Source organism: Petaurus breviceps, unplaced genomic scaffold, assembly GCF_028583685.1.
Source record: "Petaurus breviceps papuanus isolate PSGF00001 unplaced genomic scaffold, PetGlider_PUasm1.0 103, whole genome shotgun sequence".
NCBI lineage: Eukaryota > Metazoa > Chordata > Mammalia > Diprotodontia > Petauridae > Petaurus > Petaurus breviceps.
This window is the reverse complement of record NW_027185588.1, coordinates 5,210,074-5,232,136: the sequence shown is the minus strand read 5'-3', so window position 1 is coordinate 5,232,136 and position 22,063 is coordinate 5,210,074. Positions and strand designations below refer to the sequence as shown.

At 38.4% G+C, this 22,063-nt stretch overlaps 1 protein-coding gene across 2 annotated transcripts; it reads left to right on the top strand.

The window, feature by feature from the left end:
* The first annotated feature begins 943 nt into the window (after window positions 1-943).
* LOC138142333 (olfactory receptor 1M1-like) lies at window positions 944-5,746 on the top strand. 2 transcript variants are annotated; one of them, XM_069063473.1, is made up of 2 exons: window positions 944-976; window positions 4,838-5,746. In XM_069063473.1, the coding sequence occupies exons 1-2, from the start codon at window positions 944-946 to the stop codon at window positions 5,744-5,746; spliced, it is 942 nt and encodes a 313-aa protein (XP_068919574.1). The 2 variants fall into 2 exon arrangements, with proteins under 2 accessions (XP_068919574.1, XP_068919508.1); XM_069063407.1 differs by lacking the exon at window positions 944-976 and having other exon boundaries at window positions 4,805-5,746.
* The last annotated feature ends 16,317 nt before the right edge of the window (window positions 5,747-22,063 follow it).

The following is a 22,063-nucleotide window of genomic DNA, read 5'->3' as shown; positions in this document are numbered from 1 at the left end:
GGACTCCCGGAGAAGGGGTAAATAGTTGGCGACATAAGGTAAGCAATTGATAAGAGAAGGGAAAGGAAGTTGGGAATAGTTGTCAACATGTTAACAAAGGGCTAATGAGGTGAAGAGAGTGACCATTCTAGAGTCAAAAGTGTCCACAAGTACTTTGCTGCAACAATTTTTAGGTGATATACTGTCAAGAATGAAGACTGAGGATCTCATTTTCAGAAAGTATAACAAGCAGGCAGAATTTTGTAATGACCCGCACTGATATGCTATGTTAGTATTTTTGCCATGATCAGGTTCTTGCTATCTATTTTCAATTTACTAGCTAGTCTTTCTCCTAGAAGAGAAGAGAAAGGGGTCAGAGGAATGCCTCCCTATCCTCAGGATATCAAGGAGAATGAAGTATTCCGGCAAAAAAGCGAAGGAAACCTTCAATGTGAAAAGAAGAAGAAAAAAGATCTAAATGGATAGATAGCTTTTGATTTGGGAACAAGGTTAGAGTCAGACAACCAGTCAACACATGATTATGAAAGGGTTGCTATGCACCAGGCACTGTGGTAAAAGGGTGAAAGCATGTGACACACAGGAGAAAGGGAAGAAAGACTGTTGGACTTGGAGCTGCCCAGCAATTATGAGGTTCTTCCCAAGGCAGAGGGAGCTGAATGTCCTGAAGAGGGAGCAGCTGCTGGTGTTCCCAGAAATGATGCTGTGGATTCACAGGGGCTGTCAGGATTGAGATCATCTAGAAGGAATGAGAAGAAACAAATGGCGATGGTGTTTGGTGACTCACCGTAGAAGGCTCCTGAAGTAGTCGTTTGTGAAGCCTGGAATAACCGTGGAGAGTTCTACTGTCTTTTTGGATCCGTGTATCCAGAACATGACAGAGAACCTACAGTGATGTTGAACTAGATAATTATTGCTCACCTCTGGTGATTCATGTGGGAGTGATATGACCAGAGGAAATCTAGACAGCATTGCTAAGGTTTCTGAAGCCTTGGGTATCTTAGGAGCCATCACTGTTGCCCAGTGAAGGTGAAGGCTTCAGAAGAGAAAGTCAGTTTTGGGAAATGAAAATTTGGTTAGGAAAAAAAAAGATATCTGAGAACCATTTTTGGGTTCTTGGACTATGGAGTAAAACATAGTAAATGATGAGCTCCTGGTGGAGTGTACCTAACAAAGCTGGTAAGAATATATTTGCCTGGAGTCTTGAAAATGTAATAAAAATTGAAATTGAAAATGAAGGGAGATTCTGGAATATGTGGGACACTGAATTTCCATGAAATTATATATATATTATATGTATTTGAACTATTTACATTGCTTAATGTAAATTAATGTAACATTACATTGTTTAATGGACTATTGTTTACCTGGAAAGAAGGGTTATAAAATCTTAAGAGTTGTGGAATTTTAGAGCCAAAAGGACTTTTGGGAAACTTGGAGTTCTTGAGCTGTGTTCCACAATACTCTGTCTTTGGTCCTGTCTTTTTAATATTATAATTAGTTGTTTACTCAGTTACCTAAGAGTTCTCCAGTTCCTTCAACATGGTTTTGAGTCTCCTCTCTAGGGACTTGTGCTGGCTTGTGAGAACTGACTGCTAAATTTTGAGTGGGAAAATTTGCATTTTGAAAATAGACAAATATTACAATTCAAGGACAGCTAGGTGACACAGCAGATAGAGTGCCAGGCCTGGAGTCAGAAAGACTTGCCTTCTTGGGTTCAAATCCAGCTTCAGACACTTACTAGCTGTGTAACCCTGGGCAAGTCACTTAACCTCGTTTGCCTTAGTTTCTTCATCTGTAAAATGAGCTGGAGAAGGAAGGGGTAAAACACTTCAATATTTTTGCTAAAAAACCAAACACCAAACAACCCTAAATGGGGTTATTAAGAGTCAGATGTGACTGAAAAACAATTGTACAACAAAAAACAATTCAGAACTTGATTCATTGTTTTCTTGGTCATTGAGGTTTGCAAAAGTGATGGAAAGAATGTTAATAATGAAAATTAAACTTAAAACTGTTTCCTGATTACATTTTTTCCTATACAGTCAATTGTTAAACATTTACTAGCATGCCACTACTGGTAGTCCTGGATTCATTCCAGTTTATCAATGTCATTCCCAAAATGTAGCCCAAGAATATAACATTATATTCCAGATGGAGTCTAATCTTGAAGACAGATCATGTCCCATCTGAGTCATTTATTCTTCTGTTACTTCTATCACTTCTCATGTGGTATGGATTTAAGTACCATCACAATCTAGAATTCCCTCCTGTAACTTATCAATGGAGGAAGACATTGAAAATTTGTTAAATTTGTAAATAACACAAAATTGAGAATGAAAGGTAATTTATTGGATGGCAGAACCAAGATTCTAAGAGAGCTTCATTTACTAAAATGATGGACTGAATCCAATAAAATTAAATTTACCAAAAATAAATACCAAGTCCAGTAGTTAAATTAAAAAGTTATATATCTCAAGGGTAGAGAGCCTCTGCTTGACAAAGTAGCATTTGAAAAAGGCCTGGGAGGTCACTACTAGCCAACAGTGTAGTTCTGAACTAGGATCAATTTGAGGAACTAATAATTTGGTTCTGTGGGGAAAGGGATAGACACTGGACTTGAGATTTCATTGTTAAAGGGAACTCCCAGATGAGGAAACCCCTTCTATCTAAGCAGCCTGATATCTTCTCTTCAATTTATAGTCTTAGAGAATTGCCTAAAGGAAAGGCTAAATGACACACCCAGGGTCATACAGCTGCAATGTCAGAGTCTGGATTTGAATTCAAGTCTTCCAGACTCCAAGGTCATTTTATGTGTCCACTATTCCATGACTGCTTCTCATCTCTTAGTTTAATAGATGGAAAAAAATCTTTCTGACAAACAGATTTTTTTTTCAAAGAGCTAGGTTTTCAATGGAGAAATCCTTCTAGGATCCCTCCCAAGTATGAAATTTTCGGATACTTTGGTTTCTTTCTCTTTCCATACCTAGGTGGCTGCTAACAGAGTTCTGTACTGGGTGATTATTGTCCTTCCATTCTCAAAGGGGACCAAAATGACATTACTATGCTAGTGTATCACAGTGTATCCAGCTGTGGCTGATCAGACCAGTACAAGCACGGAAGATTCTACCACAGGTCGGGCACAAATAGTCCGTGTGAACATTTGTAGTGGATTCTCTAAATTTGCACGTCTTGCGCTACTTCTGAGCCTTTTCAGTTCTGCTTTACTCATAGAGAACAGCGCTGTCTCTGATGTGGGCACGCCATGCTGGGTGGTCCCGTGTCAGTGTCTCTCATGTCACACAACCAGCTCCAAAGTTCTTAAGAGAGACCTTGAGAGTGTCCTTGTATCGCTTCATCTGACCACCATGTGAACGCCTGCCCTGTGCGAATTCTCCATAAAATTGTTTTTTTTTGGCAAGTGTATGTTTGACATTTGAACAATGTGGCCAGCTCATCCGAGTTGCACTCTCTGAAGCAGAGTTTGAATGCTTTGAGTAAGGACCTCAGGGTCTGGCACCTTATCCTGCCAGGTAATCTTCAGAATCTTCCTAAGACAATTCAGATGGAAGTGATTCAGTCTCCTGGCATGGCGGTGATATGCTGTCTAGGTTTCACAAGCGAACAGTAAGATCAGCACAATGGCTCTGTAGACTTTCAGTTTGGTAGTCAGTCTAATACCTCTTCTCTCCCACACTTTCCTTTGGAGCCTCCCAAACACTGAGCTAGCTTTGGCAATGCATGCCTCAGCCTCATTATCAATGTGTACATCCCTGGGAAGTACACTGCCAAGGTAAGCAAACTTATCCACAGTGTTCAAACTTCTCTGTTTGCTATAACCGATGGTTCCACACATGGACGGTGTGGCGGTGACTGGTGGAGCACCTATGTTTTCTTGGTGTTAATTATTAGGCCAAAATTAGCACAAGCAGCAGAGACTTGTTTGTTGTTTCTCAGCTTCAGAGGCTGCATTGAGTGCACAATCCTCTGCAAACAGAAAATCTTAAGAGGTTGCTAACATAAAGCCCCTTTAATCCCCTGATTCCAAGACAACAAATCAACCCAAAGGTAAAGTTTGCTTTAGCGGCTGAGTGTGGTTGCTGCCTTCCTGAGTATAATGCTGATTAATAGTAGAATTCTGAAATTATAGAATCTTAAAATCACAAAATCTCAGTCTGAAGGGATTTCTAAGTGTTTCTAATTCAATCAATACCTGCATTACGAATGCCTCTTAGAGCATCCTGGACATATTGGCTATCCATTCTCTGAATACTCCTAGCAAAGAGGAGTTCATGACTTCCTAAGCCAGGACTTTCCATATTGCATCTCTCATTATTAACAGTTTTATTGAGCTAAAACGAGTCTCTCTGTAACTTTCTCCCATTGGTCTTGTGACCTCTTAGAGGTGGAAAGATGGACCCCTCCTGAGAAGAAAGAAGTGACTTCAGAAATCAGGTGAACACAGATCTGAATGTGACAAGATGCTATTTTAAAAGGATATATAAAGTTCTTCATTTGGGTTCAATGCATTGAATGCAAAATATAGCAAGGGGGAAAGTCAGTCTAGACAGTTGATCTAAAAAAGCCTGGGGGTTTTAGTGGACCAAAAACTCGATATGAAATGACTGTATGAAATAGCTAAAAATACCAATGGGACTGAGGTTACATTCACAAAAGTCTCGTTATTCCCTGTCTGTGTATATCTAGTACAATTTCTTACCCAGTGCTACAGTCTTCCTGATGGTGGTTATCTACCTGCTGCTTGAAGGTAGTGGAGTCATAAGTCATTCTTTCTTTCTCCAGATACATGGAACTAGGGAATAAAACAAATGCTCAAGAGTTCTTCCTCCTGGGACTTTCAGACAAGCCTGAGCAGCAGCCTCTCCTCTTTGCAATATTCCTGTGCATGTACCTTGTCACTGTGACCGGGAACCTGCTGATCATCCTGGCCATTGGCTCTGATTCACACCTCCACACTCCGATGTACTTCTTCCTTGCCAACCTCTCCTTTGTCGACCTCTGTCTGGCAACTAATACCGTCCCCAAAATGTTGGCGAACATTCAGTCCAGGACTAAGTCCATTTCATATATTTGCTGCCTGACACAGATGTATTTTTTCCACTTTTTTGGAATCATGGACAGTGTCTTGATTGCTGTGATGGCCTATGACCGCTTTGTGGCCATCTGTCATCCACTGCACTACACGACAATCATACACCCACGTCTCTGTGGGCTGTTGGTGGGTGGACCCTGGGCTTTCTCCAGCTTGATTTCCCTGGCACATACCCTCCTGATGTCACGTTTGTACTTCTGTGCTAGCACTGAGCTCCCTCATTTCTTCTGTGACCTCACACCACTGCTCCGGTTGTCCTGTTCTGACACCACAGTCAACAAGATCTTGGTGCTCATTGTGGGTGGCATGGTGATCGTCACACCCTTTCTCTGCATTCTTGCTTCCTATGCCCGAATTGTTGCTGCTATTCTAAAGGTCCCCTCTGCGGGGGGCAGGAAGAAAGCGTTCTCCACCTGTAGCTCTCACCTCTCTGTAGTGGCACTCTTCTATGGGACCACCATTGGGGTCTACCTGAGTCCCTCTTCTATCCACACCGCTGTGAAGGATAAAGCTTCTGCTGTGATGTACACAGTGGTCACGCCCATGCTGAACCCTTTCATCTATAGTCTGCGTAGCCGAGATCTGAAGGGGGCTTTGAAAAAGCTTGTCAAGAGGAAAATTGCCTCATCTCCCTGACATTTTCATCGGGACTTCCCATGCTGGTTGCTCTGGAGAAGGATCTAGTGATGAAAACTTGGACTATTTGCAGAGACTTCTAAGTTGGGAATATGGATATTTTGGGGTAATAGTTTTGGAACTCAGATTCCAAATCTCAGGGAATTTCTGCTACACCAACCTAAGTATAGCAAAGGCCCCTCCAGGCTTGGAACAATTTACTGGATCCATTTTCTTTAGTCCAACCCAGAACTGAATCATTTTGTTACATAGCTGGGAGAAGGGAGTCACCAGACTGTGCAGCTCACACTTTCTAACCGTGACCTGGTCCTTCAGCAAGCAATTGAGGAATATATGTTGTTTCCCATGGATTCTGAGGGTGAAGCTGAGGGAACATAAGAATTGGTCATAGGTTGCTTTCAAGGTACCAAGACATAAGTATGGAGACAATAGCCTTCCCTGCCCTGAGTTGGCCACCCTCCATTTTCTCATTCTGTTATTTGGGCTGAATTTTCTTGGGAAAGGGAAAATGATGAAGTAGGGTTGTTTGAGGAGCTATGAAATTAAGGGAGTAAGGATGAGGTTGTGTGACAAGAGATTGGGCAAGATAAAGTGGGGTGACAGGTGAAGTTGGGTTAGGCGGATGTGTAAATCTTGGTGAGATAGGTGGGGTAGGGTGGGATGAGACTGTGAGGATGTATAAGGAGAGGGAAATTTGGGAGAGGAATGGTGAAGAAGGGAGGAAGGAAGAGGTGGGATAAACTTGAGGGAAGTAAGGGAAGACTGGTGAAACAGGTTGAGGTGGGAGATGTTAAGAAGTAGGATGAGAAGTGAGAAGGGAAGAGAATAAGCATTTATATAGTACCTACTGTGTACCAGAGACTGTGCTAATTGATTTTTTTTTTTACAAATAACTCATTTTGTAATTGAGAGAATGCTGGAAGTATGTAGGTGAAATTGGGTTAGGTGTAGGAATGTGGGTAAGAAAGGTGAAAGCAATGGAGTGAACATTAATAAGGTTGGATGAAATTTGCATAAGATTGATGGAAGCTGGGTCAGACTGGATGCAGGAATTGAAGGGTTGATGGAAGAAGGATGAAAGATGGTAGAGGGGTCATGAATTGGGTAAAGAGAAGTAAGGCAGGATGATGGAGAAATTTTTTTTGAGAGACTGCTTAAAGTGGAGTGGGGTTGTATGAAGCAGGACAAAATTAAATGGGACAGAGTGAGATTAGGGAAAGAAAAGCAAGGGGAATAAAAGTGGAGAAAGGAGAAGGGATGAGGAGCAATGTGGTTGGGTGAGAAAGAGAAAGGTTGGGAATGTCTGGGTGAGGAGATGGAAAGGAAGGAATGAGTGAGTGGATGAGAAGGGGTGAGACAGGAGGAGAACGGCTGAGATGGGTGGAAGTTGGACGGGAATGGATAATGCAGGGTGAGGCTGGGTGAGTGAGACAAGAGAAGGAGAGTTGGCCGATTTTTTCCTCAGCTCTTATAAGCTCTACCAAAGGGAAAGATGATCCTCACTATGACTTTCCTCTATTTAGGCCTATATTTATTTCCATTTGTTTGAAGAAGTATGGGATTGGGTAAGATTGTGCAATATGAGGGAGTGAGGTGTAGGTGGGATGAAGCTGGACCTCTATTTCTATTGGTTAATTTACTTCCTGTCATTATCCACCAAGGCTTCTTCTTGACTCTCTGCTCCACTGGATTCTGCAAAGCCCTACATATCCATCACAATCAATATGGGGTCTCATCTGGGGGATTTGTTTATCCCTAGGTATCACTGCATGTCTCTGTTCTCAGAGTCTGAAGATGTCTCAGGTCATCCAGTCCAACCTCCTCACCAGTACAGGATTTACCTTTGCAATGCCCCTGACAAGTTGTTACCCAGCCTGTTCTTTCAGACCTCCAGTGACAGGAAGCTCACTACTTTTGAATACATAAATTTCTGAGTGAAAATTAGCATAGTAGAACAGAGAGCTGCAACCTAGGCAACACATTGGATAGAACACTGGACCTGGAGTCAGAAATACCCAAGTGTAATGTAATGCCAAGGAAAGGCAACTTCCCAAGGTTCAAAATACCAGCATAGGTGCTCTCCATTTTACTCAGTGACAAATCAAGAACAGAGAAGATCAAAACATGACATCATTCAAAATACAGCATTTACTAAGTGTGATTAAATAATCTCCAAGTACTACCCCACCCCAGGACCTTTCATTCATTCAATCAATTACAAAGTCCCTGGTCTAAATACTACTCCACCCCTAGGCTATACCTTCATTTAGTCCACCACAAAGCCCTTCTTCTCAAATGGAGATTAGTTTCCAATCTAAGTAAAGTACATTCATTTGTTCAACCATAGAACACAAAAAGGTCAAAAGTTCCCCACCCCTGGATCACAATTGAATCTACCCCAGAGTTACATCAAGTTTAAGCACAGCACTTAATAACCAAATGGAGGTCTTTCCTTCATCTTGACACGAGGCAAGTTCTCAGCAATCTTAGTTCCTGGGGAGACAAAACTTAGCAAGGCCACAAGATACATTGCCAGTCCCTTCATTAATTCATCCTCTGTCTGTAGAACAGTCCTAGAACCCCTGAAAACATCAGCAAAACCCTCTCCCACGATTTCTGTAAACATACAACAAGAAAATCCTTCTTCAGGGCTTCCGAACCAACAGAAAAGTTCCCAGACCCCTGCAACAACAGCACTGTCCTTAACCAGTGGACAGTATTCACTCTGTCTGCAGGACAGTCTCCAGACCCCTGCAACAACAGCACTGGCCTTCACCAGTGGACAGTATTCACTCTCTGTCTGTAGGACAGTCTCAGTAGCTCTTAGCCAACAGCCAGGTTCCAGGACTTCTTCAACAAAAGGACTGTCTTTCACCAGTGGACAAATCTGGCAAAACAACATCAAAATGGACAGACAAAGTACCAGCAAAACAGCCATGTCTCCTCAGTCCTTGGCAGCTCTGGAGGCAGGTCTCAAAAGTCCAGGGCAATTCAAAAGTGGCCCCCAGCAATCCTCTCAGTCTCTCTCTGCCTCCACGAGGTGCTGCTTCCAAAAAGTTCTTCTGCCTCTCTCTTGTCTCTCCAAATCTACGTCACCAGCTCCTCCCAGTTCAGGACTTTCTTTTCACATCAACAAGTCCATCCCACAGGTGGGATTAACAAGCTCTGGGTTTTAACACAATCAGTTTGAAAACCAAGCCAATACAGGGGAATCTTTAATTGCCATTACTATCACACCAAGTTGAAATCAGGCCTCAGATACTTACTAATTGTGTGACTCTGGGTGATTTACTTAATCTCCATTTACCTCAGTTACCTCATCTGTAAAATGGGAATAATAACAGCACCTACCTCTCAGGGTTATTTTGAGGATCAACTGAGATAATTGTAAAGTCCTTAGCATAGTGCCTGGTACATATGGTAAGCACTATATAAATGTTAGCTATCATCCCCATCATCATCTCATTTATCAATTGTGGAATGGCTCTTGTTATTACAAATTTGGATCAATTCTCTATATATCTTAGAAATGAGATCTTGAGAGACTTGCTGCAAATGTCCTCCCCCCCTGCATTTACCTAATTTTCTTCTATTCTTGGTTGAATCAGCTTTGTTTGTGCAAACACTTTTACATTTTGCTTAATCAAAATGGTCAGTTTTGCTTCTTGCTCATCTCTATTTCTCTTGTTTGGTCTTGATCTCTTCTCCTTCATATATCTAACAGGTAGGTTCTTCCTTGCCTCTCTAATTTGTTTGTGATGTTACCCTTTTTGTCTAAGTCATGTATGCACTTGGATTTTATCTTGGCATATGGTATGAGATATTGGTCTATGCTTAGTTTCCACTAGACTGCTTTCTAGTTTTTCCAACAGCTTTTGTTTAATAGTGAATTATTTTCCTGATAGCTTGGATCTTTGTGTTTATCAAATACTAGGCAACTATGCTCATTTGCTTCTGTATGTTGTATACCCAATCTGATCAAGCTTTCTATTTCTTATTTAGCACCAAATTGTTTTGATGATCACAGTTGTGTAGTATAATTTGAACCTCTTAGTGCTGGTCCTCCTTTGTCCCTTTTTTCATTTATTCCCTTGATATTATTGATCTTTTCTTTTTTTTTCCAGACAAATTTTGTTATTATTTTTATGCTTTTATAAAGCAATCCTTAGGTAATTTTTATTGGTACAACACTGAGTAAGCAAATTAACTAAGGTAGCATTGTCATTTTTATTATATTGACTCAGCCTTCCCATAGATAATATTTCTCCAATTATTTAGATTTGTCTTTATCTATGAAGAATGACTTGTAATTTTACTCATGTAGTTCCTGCATATATGTCTTAGCAGGTAGACCACTAATTATTATTATTATTTTGCTTTGTGGAGGGCAATTGGGGTTACGGGACTTGCCCAAGGTCACATGGCTAGTATGTGTTAAGTGTCTGAAGCCGGATTTGAACTCAGGTTCTCCTGGCTTCAGGGCTGGTGCTCTGTTCAATGTGCCACCTAGAAGCCATAGACTGCTAATTATTTTATACATTCTGGAGTTATTTTAAATGGAATTTCTCTTTCTATTTTATCCTGCTGTATTTTATTGACAATATACAGAAATTCTGATGATTTATCTGGGTTTATGTCCTGCAACTTCACTGAACTTGTTGAGTGTTTTGATGGGCTTTTGGTTGAGGTTCTAAACTTCTTAAAGTAAACCATCAAATCATTTGCATAATATGATAATTTTACTTCCTTATTGCCTATGCTTATTCCTTTAATTTCTTTTTCTTATGTTATTGTTCTAGCTATTATTCTTAGCTGTATATTGAATAATAATTATAATAATGGATATCCTTGCTTTATCCCTGATCTTTTTGGAAAGTCTTCTAGTTTATCCCCATAGATAATGTAGATTCTTTGTTTTAGATACTGATCATCGTATTAACAAAATATTAATTTGTTCTTATGCTTTTGTTCTTTTAAAATAAGAATGGATGCTATGCCTTGTCAAAAATATCTTCTGCATCTATTAATATAATCATGTGATTTTTAGTTTTTGTTTTTGCTCTTAATATTGTTGATTATCTTTACAATTTTCCTATTATTAAAGCAACTGCATTCCTGGTATAAAGCCAGCCTGGTTATAGTGTGTTATCTTTGTGCTATGTTGCTCAATTTTCCTTGCTGATACTTTATTTAACAATGCTCATTAGGAATACTGGTCTATAGTTTTCTTTCTTTTTGAAGCAAAGAGAAAATTTTCTCTTTGCTTTAGATATAAAGACCATATTTGTTTCATAGAAGGAATTGGGCAGGATCCTTTCTTTTTGTATTTTCTCAAATAGTTAATGTAGTATTTGAATTAATTATTCTTTAAATGTTTGATTGTATTTGCTTATAAACCCATCTGGTCTTAATTTATTTTTCTTTGTGAGTTAATTCATAATAATAAATTTCTTTTTCTAAGATAAAGTTATTTAAATATCTTATTTCCACATTTGCTAATCTTGGCACTTTATATATTTGTAAATTTCATCCATTTAATTTAGATTATCAATTTTATTGGCATGTAATTTGACAAAATACTCCTAATAATTTCTTTTATTTCTTCTTTCTTGGTTGTGAATTTATCTTTTTAATTTTTGATACTAGTAACTTGATTTTCTTCTTCTTCTTCTTTGCTTTTCAGAGGGCAATTGGGGTTAAGTGACTTGCCCAAGGTCACACAGCTAGTTTTGTGTTAAGTGTCTGAGGTCAGATTTGAACTCAGGTCCTCCTGACTCCAGGGCTGGTGCTCTATTCACTAAGCCACCTAGCTGCCCCATTTTTCTTTTTAAAAAATCAAATTAGCTATTGATTGATCAATTTTGTTGTTTTAAAAAAGCTCTTTGTATTATTTATTAATTCTACTTTCTGCTTTTAATATTGTTAATCTCTTCTTATAATTTTGCAGTTCTATTTTGGTGTTTAATTTGGGGTTTTAGATTTGTTGGTTTTCTAGTTTTTTTTAGTTGCATGCTCAATTTGATTGATCTGCTTTTTTCCTCTTTTACTGATGAATATATTTAGATAAAAAAGACTCCCACATGTAGTACTTTGACTGCCTCCCTGGAATTTTGGTATGTTGTCTCATTGTTGTCATTAACTTTAATGAAATTATTAGTTGTTTCTACAATTTATCGATACCTTTTCTTTATGACTAAGTTATTTACTCTTTAATAATTTTTAAGCTTTTCAAGACAACTTTGTTGAATATAATTTTTATTGTATTATGGTCAGCAAATGATGCATTTGTGATTTCTGATTTTCTTCATTTGTTTGAGAGTTTCCATGGACTAGTAAGTGGTCAATTTTTGTGAAGGTGCCATACACAGCTTAGAAATATGTATGCTTCATTATATTCCCATTCAGTATTCTCCAGAGGTCTAGCATATATAACTTTTCTAAAATTTTGCTCAAGTCCTTAATTTCTTTTTTTGTGCAGTTAGATTTATCTAGGTTTATAGGCAAATTGAGATCCCCAAATTTTATAATTTTACTATTTCTCCCTGCAATTCAATGTTCCCTTTATGAATTTAGATGCTTTGCATTTGATGCATATATTTTTAGTAATGATATACTTTCATTGTCTATGGTACCTTTTAGCAAACACAATTCTGTTATCTCTTTTAGTTAGATCTATTTTTTTTTATTTTTTCTTTATCTGAAGGAAGTAAAAACTTATTAAGTACCTACTATGTCCGAAGCATTATGCTAAGGGCTTTGAAAATGTTATCTCATTTGATCCTCACGTGGGAGGTAGGTACTATTTTTATCCCCATTTTACAGATGAGGAAGCAGACAGAGGTTAAGTGACTTGCCCAGGGTCTTACCAGAAAGTAAGTTCTGAGGTTGAATTTGAACTTGTATCTCTTTGTCTCCAGGTCTATCCATTGATCCAGTTTATCATCTAGCTGCCTTTAGATGTCTGATATAATAATTGATATCCCTGCCTTTTTTATTTCAGTTGAAGCATAACTTTTTCTCCAGCCCCTAACTTTGTCTGCATATTTGTTTCAAGTATTTTTCTTTTAAATATTATTGGATTCTGATTTTTAATCCTTTCTATTCTCTTGTTCCATTTTATTGATGAATTAATTTCATTTATATGCATAATTTTGATAGCTAATTGTGTATTTTCCTCTGTCTTGTTCTCTTATACTTTTCCTTCTTGTTTTCCTGTCCCTCTTTAATAGTTTAAGACTAATCCTTCCCTTAATCATCCTTCTTATTCCCCTTTTCACTCACTTGCTTCCCCTCCTTTTTCTTTTTTGAGTGAGATGCATTTTTGTACTCAGCTATGTCAGTTGTATTTTCTCCTTTCACTAGTTCAGATGAGAATGAAGTTCAGTTGCTGCATACTCCCTCAACTCTTTGTTACATAGATTTCTACTTGTACAACCCAATTTATGTGGGATGATTTTTACCATTCTTCTCTCTTTCTCCCCTCCCCGTATATTCCTCTATCCCACCATTCCACTTTTCTTTTAAGAGCATCAAGACATAGCAGAACCACTCCCATATCTTGTGTCTAATTAGACATTCTCCATGCTTCCTTATGAGGATAGAGTTCAGAGGTGGCTAAATGGCACAGCGAATGGAGCGCTGGTCCTGGAGTCAGGAGGACCTGAGTTCAAATCCAGCATCAGACACTTAACACTTACTAGCTGTGTGACCTTGGGCAAATCATTTAACCCCAATTGCCCTGCCTTCCCCCTTCCAAAAAAGCCCCCCCCCCCAAAAGGAGGATAGAGTTCAGAGGGGTCACATGTGTCTTTTCTTCATATTAAAATGTAAGCAATTTATCCTTGTTTAGTCCCTTATGATTGTTCAATCATGTTTACTTTTTTATGTTTCTCTTGACTATGATGTTTGCACTTCACAATTTCTATGCAGCTCTGGTAATTTCATCAGGAATGCTTTTAAGTCTTCTATTTCATTAAAGATTCATTTTTCCCTAACAGGATTATATTCAATTTTTCTGGATAAGTTAGTCTTGATTGTATGCCTCTATCCTTTGCTGTCTTGAATATACTGCAAGCTTTCAGCCATTTTATAGTGGGGGATGCTAAATATGGTGTGAACCTGACTGTGGCTTTTTGGTACTTGAATTCTTTCTGACTGCTTGCAGTATCTTCTTTTTTGACTTGGAAGCTCTAGATTTTGACTAAAATGTTCTGTGAGTTTTCATTTGGGGGTTCCATTCAGGAGGTGACTGGTGGATCCTTTCTATTTTTACTTTCCCCTTCTGGTTCTAAGAGATCTGCATAATTTTGCTTTATGATTACTTGAAATATGATGTCTAGACCATTTTTTGGTCATTGCTTTTAGATAGTCCAGTGGTTCTTAAATTATCTCTCCTCAATCCATTTTTCATGTCAATTGTTTTTTGCTAATTTTTTTCTTACACTTTCTTCTATTTTTTTCAGTTTCCTGCTTAGTTTGAACATTTTTTCATTTTCTTATGATTTATTTGCTTCTAATTTGTCTGTTTCTAATTTTCAGGAAGTTTTTTTTCTTAAGTAAGGTTCTATATATTTTGTTTCAAGCTTTTAACATTCTTTTTAAATATTTCTTCCATTTTCCCTCCAGCACTCCCATTTGTTTAAAAAATTTATCTTTGTCCCTTTTTAGAAGTGTTTGCTTTATCTCTTTTAGGAATTCTGGTTGGATTCATAGCCAAGCTGTGTTTTTCTTTGAGACTTTCCCTATAGATATTTTAAGATAATTTTCTTCTACATTTGTGTTTTTGTTCTCCTCATCACCACAATAGCTTTAGATGGTGGTATTCTTTATCTATTTTCTCATTCTTCCAGTCTTAGATGACTAATTCTTGATTTTGGGCTTTATGTTTGGGCTACACTCTGTGTACTGGTAGGAGAAATGTCTAGATTGTTCTCATGGGTCCTTTTGCTGCTTTCTTAGGGGTATTGAGTACTGTGTTATTCTGGAATCTCATTGATAGCCAGGATAGGTCCCTGAAAGCTCTGTTTTCTACAGGGGTCTGATCTGGGACAAAATCTGCTCACTGTTATTATGGTCTGAGCACACAAGTTCCTGATGTGAGCTTAGGACTATGTGATGCCTTTGCATTCCTATTCCTGTTTGGAAGTTCCAGTAGACTACTGCTGACCTCAGCTATTATCAGTGATCTGGGAAGCTCTGAGGATTCAGAATGGCAGATATTTAGGCTCCTTTTTGGTCTGGGATTCCCTCTCTGGATATTCAATTATAGGCTTTAGACTGGGCTGCAGTTTAGAATTGAGACTCTACTCTGTTCCTAGGGTCAGAACCACACAACTGCTTACTTTCTTTTGAAATTATTCCTTTGCTCAGTACACAGTCTAGGTCTGGTGACTGCTCCTTATCTTCGAACACCACTCCTGGGTGCAGATTCCTTTCTCAGTCCCCCTTGCATCTGTGATGCAGAAAAATGTATAATGAGGGACAGAGCTGCCATTTAATACCTTTTCCCACTTCCTTCATGAAGTCCTGGGGCTCTGGTGTGGGTCTTGGACCTTTTTTTACTTCAGTGTATGATCCTGATCCTCTTTCAGTCCTTGGGCACCAGAATGCTTCACATGTGTGCTCCTTACCAGACCCCATCCCTGATGTGCATAGACCTCTTTGTCTGTATCCCTATGCTAATCTGGTCTGTAGAAATGACTCACTATTTTTTTCCCTTGGATTTACTAATAAGGTTTTTCTCTGGTGCATTTTCTAGATTTTTGTGAAGGACTAATGTGGGAGGAAGTGGGCTATCCTTGGTGCTACTCTGCCATCTTGGTATTACCTCTTCTTTCTGGAACTTCTGCCAATTTATTCTAATTCTTCCTTCTTTGGCCCAGCAGAACAAGACTAATCTATGTTGCACGACAGTCCTTCACATATTTGAAGACTACTCTCATCACCCTCGCTATCCTCCTCTGTATTCCTTGCTGTTGGTCAGTATTTCTTCTAAAATGTGTCCCTTAGAACTGAACACCATTCACCAGACATTCTTTGCTTATGGACAGAGGGCATCATCTTTGTCATTCTGAGCTCTTCCACTGTGTTCCCTTCAGCCAGCCCTGTAATCAAGGTGGAGGTACAGACTGTCTAGAAGGAAGAGATCCTTGGAGTCTCAGAGAAGGAATGTCTTACTCTTTCAGGAGAACTTTTGTAACTCAGAAACACCATTCTTTCTTCTTCTTCTTGTTGCTTGTCTTTCATTCCTTTTTTTGGCTTTTATTTATTTACTATTAGTTTACAGCTTTCAGTTCCACAAGTTTTTGAGTTCCAAATTTTCTCCCCCCATCTCCTCCGATATGGTGGCATGCAATCTGATATAGGGTTTTATGTATACCTTCACATTAAACATTAGTCAAGTTGTAAAGAATTATAACCAATGGAATGAATAATGAGGAAGAAGAAACAAAATAAAACAAAATGAAAAAGAAAGAGCATGAGTTGTTTGCTTCAATCTGCATTCAGACTCCTTAATTCTTTCTCCAGATGTGGATAGCCCTTTCAATCATGAGTCTTTTGGAGTTGTCTTATAACCTTGCATTGCTGAGACAAGCCCAGTCTATCAAAGTCAGTCATCACAGATATAATATGTCTGTAATTGTGTACAATGATTTCCTGGTTCTACTCCCCTCACTCAGCATCAGTTCATTTAAGTCTTTACAGGTTATTCTGAAGTCCATCTGCTCCTCATTTCTTATAGCACAATAGTATTCCATTACATTCATATACTACAACTTGTTCAGCCATTCCCCAATTGATGGGCATCCCCTTGATTTCTGATTCTTTGCCACCACAAAAAAGAGCTGCTATAAATATTTTTGTACATAAGAATCCTTTTTCCACTTGTATGACCTCTTTGGGATAAAGCACTAGAAGTGGTATTGCTGGGTCAAACAGTATGCACATTTTTATAGCCTTTTGGGCATAGCTCCAAATTGCTTTCCAGAATGGTTGGATCAGTTCACAACTCCACCAACAATGCATTAGTGTTCCAATTGAGTGAAAGAAGTAAAAACTTCTCAGACTATACTCGAAACTCTAGTAAGGCTTCTCATGGGAAATAGGCCCAAGTTCCCCTTCACTGGAAATCACATGATTTACAAAGACTTAAAACTCAGAGCAGTACAGAGACACCTCTCTCTTCAGTGACACCTCAGCATAAGATATGCCAAATGACAGAAGTACTTTCTCAAATATACATTGTTTATTTGTAAACTGTTTCCTTGTTCTGGTACTTGAGGTAGATTGCCACACTTAGATTGTGCACCTGACGTCTAGCCAATGGAAGAAAAAGATAAGAAGGGGAATGGGGGAGAATTCCACATTAGGGCTTTAAAACTTCGCCATTTTCTTTTGTAAATTGCTTCTCCTCCCTGACCATTTGTCAGGAGGGTGGCCCTTTCTCGAGATCGTAATAAACCATTCTTTTCTGCTTCCTACCTTGAGAAGCCTCTGAGTATTATTTAGGTAAGGATCTCTGTTGCACACAGTTTTGGGGTGCACATACAATTTTTCCACATTTTCTCCAGCATTTATCATTTTCTTGTTTTATCATATTAGCCAATCTGACCAGTGAGATGTGGTTGTTTTGATTTGCATTTCTCTAATCAATAGTGATTTAGAACATTTTTTCATATGCTTATAGATATATTTAATTTATTCCTCAAAAAATTGCCTGTTCATATTCTTTGAACATTTTTCAATTGGGGAATGATTTATATTCTTATGAATTTGATTCAATTCTCTCTGTGTTTTAGAAATGAGGCCTTTATCAGAGATACTGGTTGTAAAAATTCTTTCCCAATTTTCTACTTCCCTCTTAATCTTGGTTACATTGTTTTTGTTTGTACAAAAACTTTCAATTTAATGTAATAAAAATTATTCATTTTGCATTTCATAATGCTCTCTATCTCTTGCTTGGTCACAAATTCTTCCCTTCTCCATAAATCTGACAGGTAAACTATTCCTTGCTCTCCCATATTGCTTACAGTATTGGCCTTTATATCTATGTTGTGAACCCATTTAGGCTTTATTTTGGTGTATGGTTTAAGATATTGGTCTATACCCGGTTTCTGCCATACTATTTTTCAGTTTTCCCAGAAGTTTGGGTCAGATAGTGAGTTCTTATCCCAGAAGCTGGAGTCTTTGGTTTTATCAAACAGCAGATTACTATAGTCATTGACTACTGTGTCTATAGTACCTAGTCTATTCCACTGATCTACCCTCAGTTCCACAACCAGTACCAAGTAGTTTTGATGACTGCTGCTTTATAATACAGATTAAAATCTGGTATGGCTAGGCCACCTTCCCTAGCATTTCTTCTCATTAATTCCCTTGATATTCTGGATCTTTTGTTCTTCCAGATGAATTTTGGTACTATTTTTTTCTAGGTCTGTAAAATAATTTTTGGTAGTCTGATTGGTATGGCACTAAACAGGAAAATTAATTTGGGTAAAATTGTCATTTTTATTATATTAACTCAACCTAACCATGAACAACTGATATTTTTTCAATTATTTAAATCTGACTTTATTTGTGTGAAAAGTGTTTTGTAATTGCGTAATTGCCTCTGCATCTCTGGACTAGAGTTCAGGCAGGCTCAGCTGCTGGTCGCTGGGGCCATGCTGGTGCCTGCTAATTCCCCAGATTATGCTAAGTCACACCTGGGGTTCTGGTGTTAGTGCTTTCTGGCTCCACCCCTCAGGATCTCCCCCTGGTCAGCTGTGATCTTCACAGATGAGGAAACTGAGTCAGACAGAGGTTAAGTGACTGGTCTAGGGTCTCACAACTAGTAAGTCTTGGAGGCCAGCTTTGAACTCAGGTATCCCTGACTTCAGGAACTATTCCATAATACATTAATTTCTCTTGCTGGAAGAATTCAAGTCAAGGTTGTACGTGCCCCAGTTGGGGTATTGGTGAAAGGGATTTTCTATTTAGTAAGGGGTCAAATGAGATGCCTTCTGAGTTCACCTTTCAGGTCTTAAATTCTATAATACAAAGGATCACTAAGTAGGAAATTTCTTTTTAAATTTTTTATTCATTTTGAACTTAAATACAAAAAAAGGGAAACATTTCCATGTACACAACATAAAAATAGGATTCAGTACAAAACCATGGATTTCCATTTCATACTATTTACTTTTTTGAAAAACTATGTAACAAACACTACACATAGTTTTCAAAACCACCTTGCTTTTCTGTGCTTCCAAGTTTCTTTTGTTCTTTGCTGGGTGCTTTTTATTTATTTTTTTCCCTCCCTACCCACCCCATCCTAGAGAAGGCTACCATTAGCAGGTAGGAATTTAACAGCTGAGTTGTTTAACAAAGGAGTGGGATGCTTTGAAAAGTAGTGATCTCCTTATTGTGAAGGTATCTAAGCAGAAGATTGAAGAATACCTGGCTGGAAGGCTATAGAAGAGATCCTTGTATGGTGTGTAGACTTCTAAAGTTCTTTCCTGCTCTGAGACTCAATGGTTTTTATAGGGATTTCATAGTTAATGCGTGTGTACAGGGCTCATTACCATGTCCACAGACACAGAAATTTTGCTTTCCTTAGAGTGTAGTAGAAGAGGCGGATAGTATTCATTGTGGTTTTGCTGTCCTGTTCTCTTGGTAGGACTGGTGGTTCTTTGTAGCTCCATTTATGGACCCTGGGAAGGTAGGCCCAAATTATTTCTTCAGTCCTTTGGCTGGCAAGGGAACTGGGGGGTCAGACAAGGATGGGTTCCATTACTGTGATGAATCTGTATATTTTGGAACTCAAATATGGGGAGGAGAGTAAAGTACATTTTTTGATTAATTAATTTTAAATTTAAATACACAATAAGAAAAGAAAAAGTAACATTATAAATGTAAATACTAAAACTTAAATACAAAATAAGAAAAGGAAAAAAGAAAAAAATGTTGTTATGTGCACATAAGAGAATTCAAAATATACAGTAATAAATTTCCATTTCAAGAAAGCCTATATAATAAATACTGCGCATTGTGTTCAGAGCTGTCCATCTTTTTTTTGCCTACTTGTGAGTTTCCTTTTGTTCTCTGCTGTGTACTTTTTACTTTGTTCTTTTCCCCCCTTTCCTCAATAGAGTTCATTCTTGGAAGAGGAAGACACACATTGACTGCTCAAGTTGGTTTCCTGGGAATAAACAACCTGAAAACCAGGCTGAGAATATAAATAGAAGCACTAAGACAGATAATCACTGCCTACATTTTAAACGTGAATTAACATGACATTCTGAGTAGGGAAAGAGATAAACTGTTCAGGGATGGCATGATAATTAGTTGTTGTTCAGTAATTTTTCAGTCCTGTCTGACACTGTGATTCCATTCAGAGTTTTCTTGGCAGAGATACTGGAATGGTTTGCTTTTTCTTTCTCCAGTTGATCTTACAGATGAGGAAACTAAGGTAAACAAACATCTGAGGCTGGATTTGAACTCAGGAAAATAAGTTTTCCTGACTCCATGCCTGGCACTCTATCCACTGTGCTGCTGAGCTATTCATGATAATTAGGCAATTTGTCTAATGAGGAGGTATGAGGATGGAGCTCCTCTGAAGCCCCAGAAATTCAATATTTCTTAGTCTTATGCTTCTATCTTTCATATCCCAGATCAGAAGGAAACCTGCTTGTACCTCCCCTTACCTCAATGTTCATTTTCAATCCTTTTAATTTTTTGCAGTCTGGCTTCCAGTCTCATTGTAAAATTGAAACTACTCTCTCCAAAGTTACCAGTGTCTCTTAATTTCCAAATCTAGTGGCCTTTTCTCTGTCCTCACACTTCTTGACCTTCTTGCAGCCTCTGACAATTTTGGGCATCCTTTTTTCTTTGCTATATTTTCTAGGTCTTTGTGGCATCATTCTCTCCTGGTTCTCCTTCTTTCTGCCTGTCTGACCAGTCCTTCTCAGTCTCCTTTGCTAAATCTTCATCTGGGTGTCCTCCAGGATTCTGTCCCAGGTCACCTTCTCTTCTCCTTTTATGCTATTTTCCTTGATGATCTCATCAGGCTCATGGATGCAATCATCTCTATGTAGATAATTCTTAGATCTATTTATCCAGCCCTAACCTCTCCCCTGACTTCCAGTCTTGCATCTCCAAATGTCTGTTGGACATTTTGAATCAGATACCTTATAAACATCTTAAATTCAACATTTACAAAATGGAACCCTTTATATTTTTCCACAAACTTTCCCCTCCTTAAAATTTTTCTATTGCTGTCAATGTCTTTCTAGTAACCTGGGCTCTCAACCTATCTTTGATTCCCCCCTCTTTTCCTTCCCCCCATATTCCAAGCAATTGCTAAGTCCATTCATGTCATTTCTACCTTTGTAAAATCTCTAGTATATGTCCATCTCTCTTTTCTGATGTCACCACTCTGGTGTGGAGTCTTGTCACCTCACATCTGGAATATTGCAATAGCATGTTGGTGAGTCTGTCTACCTCCTCTCTGTTCTCTAGTTCATCCTTCATTCAAATTGATCTTCCTAAAGCACAAGTCTCTCTCCTATTTAATAAACTCCAGTAATTCTCTTTTGTTTCCAAAATCCAATATCAAATACTGTTTAGTTTTAAAATATTTATTCTTAGTTTTCAACATTTACTTCCATAAGATTTTGAGCTTCAAATTTTCTCCTCGTCCCTCTCCTTCCCCCTCCCCAAGATGGCATGCAATCCAATATAGGTTCTACTCATTCATTCATATTAAACATATTTTCACACTAGTCATGATGTAAGGAAGAATTAGAACTAATGGGAAAGAAACAAAACAAAGCAACAAAAGAAAAGGAGAGCAAACAGTATACTATGATCTTTATTCAGACTCCATTGTTCTTTTTTCTGGACATTTTCCATCATGAGTTTCTTGAGTTATCTTAGATCCTTGCAATGCTGAGAAGAGCTAAGTCTACCAAAGTTGGATATCACACAATGTTACTGTTACCGTGTACAATGTTCTCCTGGTTCTGTTCACTTCTCACTTTACTCAGCATCAGTTCATGTAAATCTTTCCAGGTTTTTCTGAAATCCTTCTGCTCATCATTTCTCATAGAATAATAGTATTCCATTACATTCATATACCACAACTTGTTCAGCCATTCCCCAATTGATGAGTGTCCCCTCAATTTCCAGTTCTTTGCCACTATGAAAAGAGCTGCTATAAATATTTTTGTACATGGGTTACTTTGTTTAGTTTTAAAGCCCCTTGTAACCTAGATCTCTCCTAACTTTCTGGTCTTCTTATACCTCAGTCTTTTCCTTGTTCATTCTGTGATCCAATGA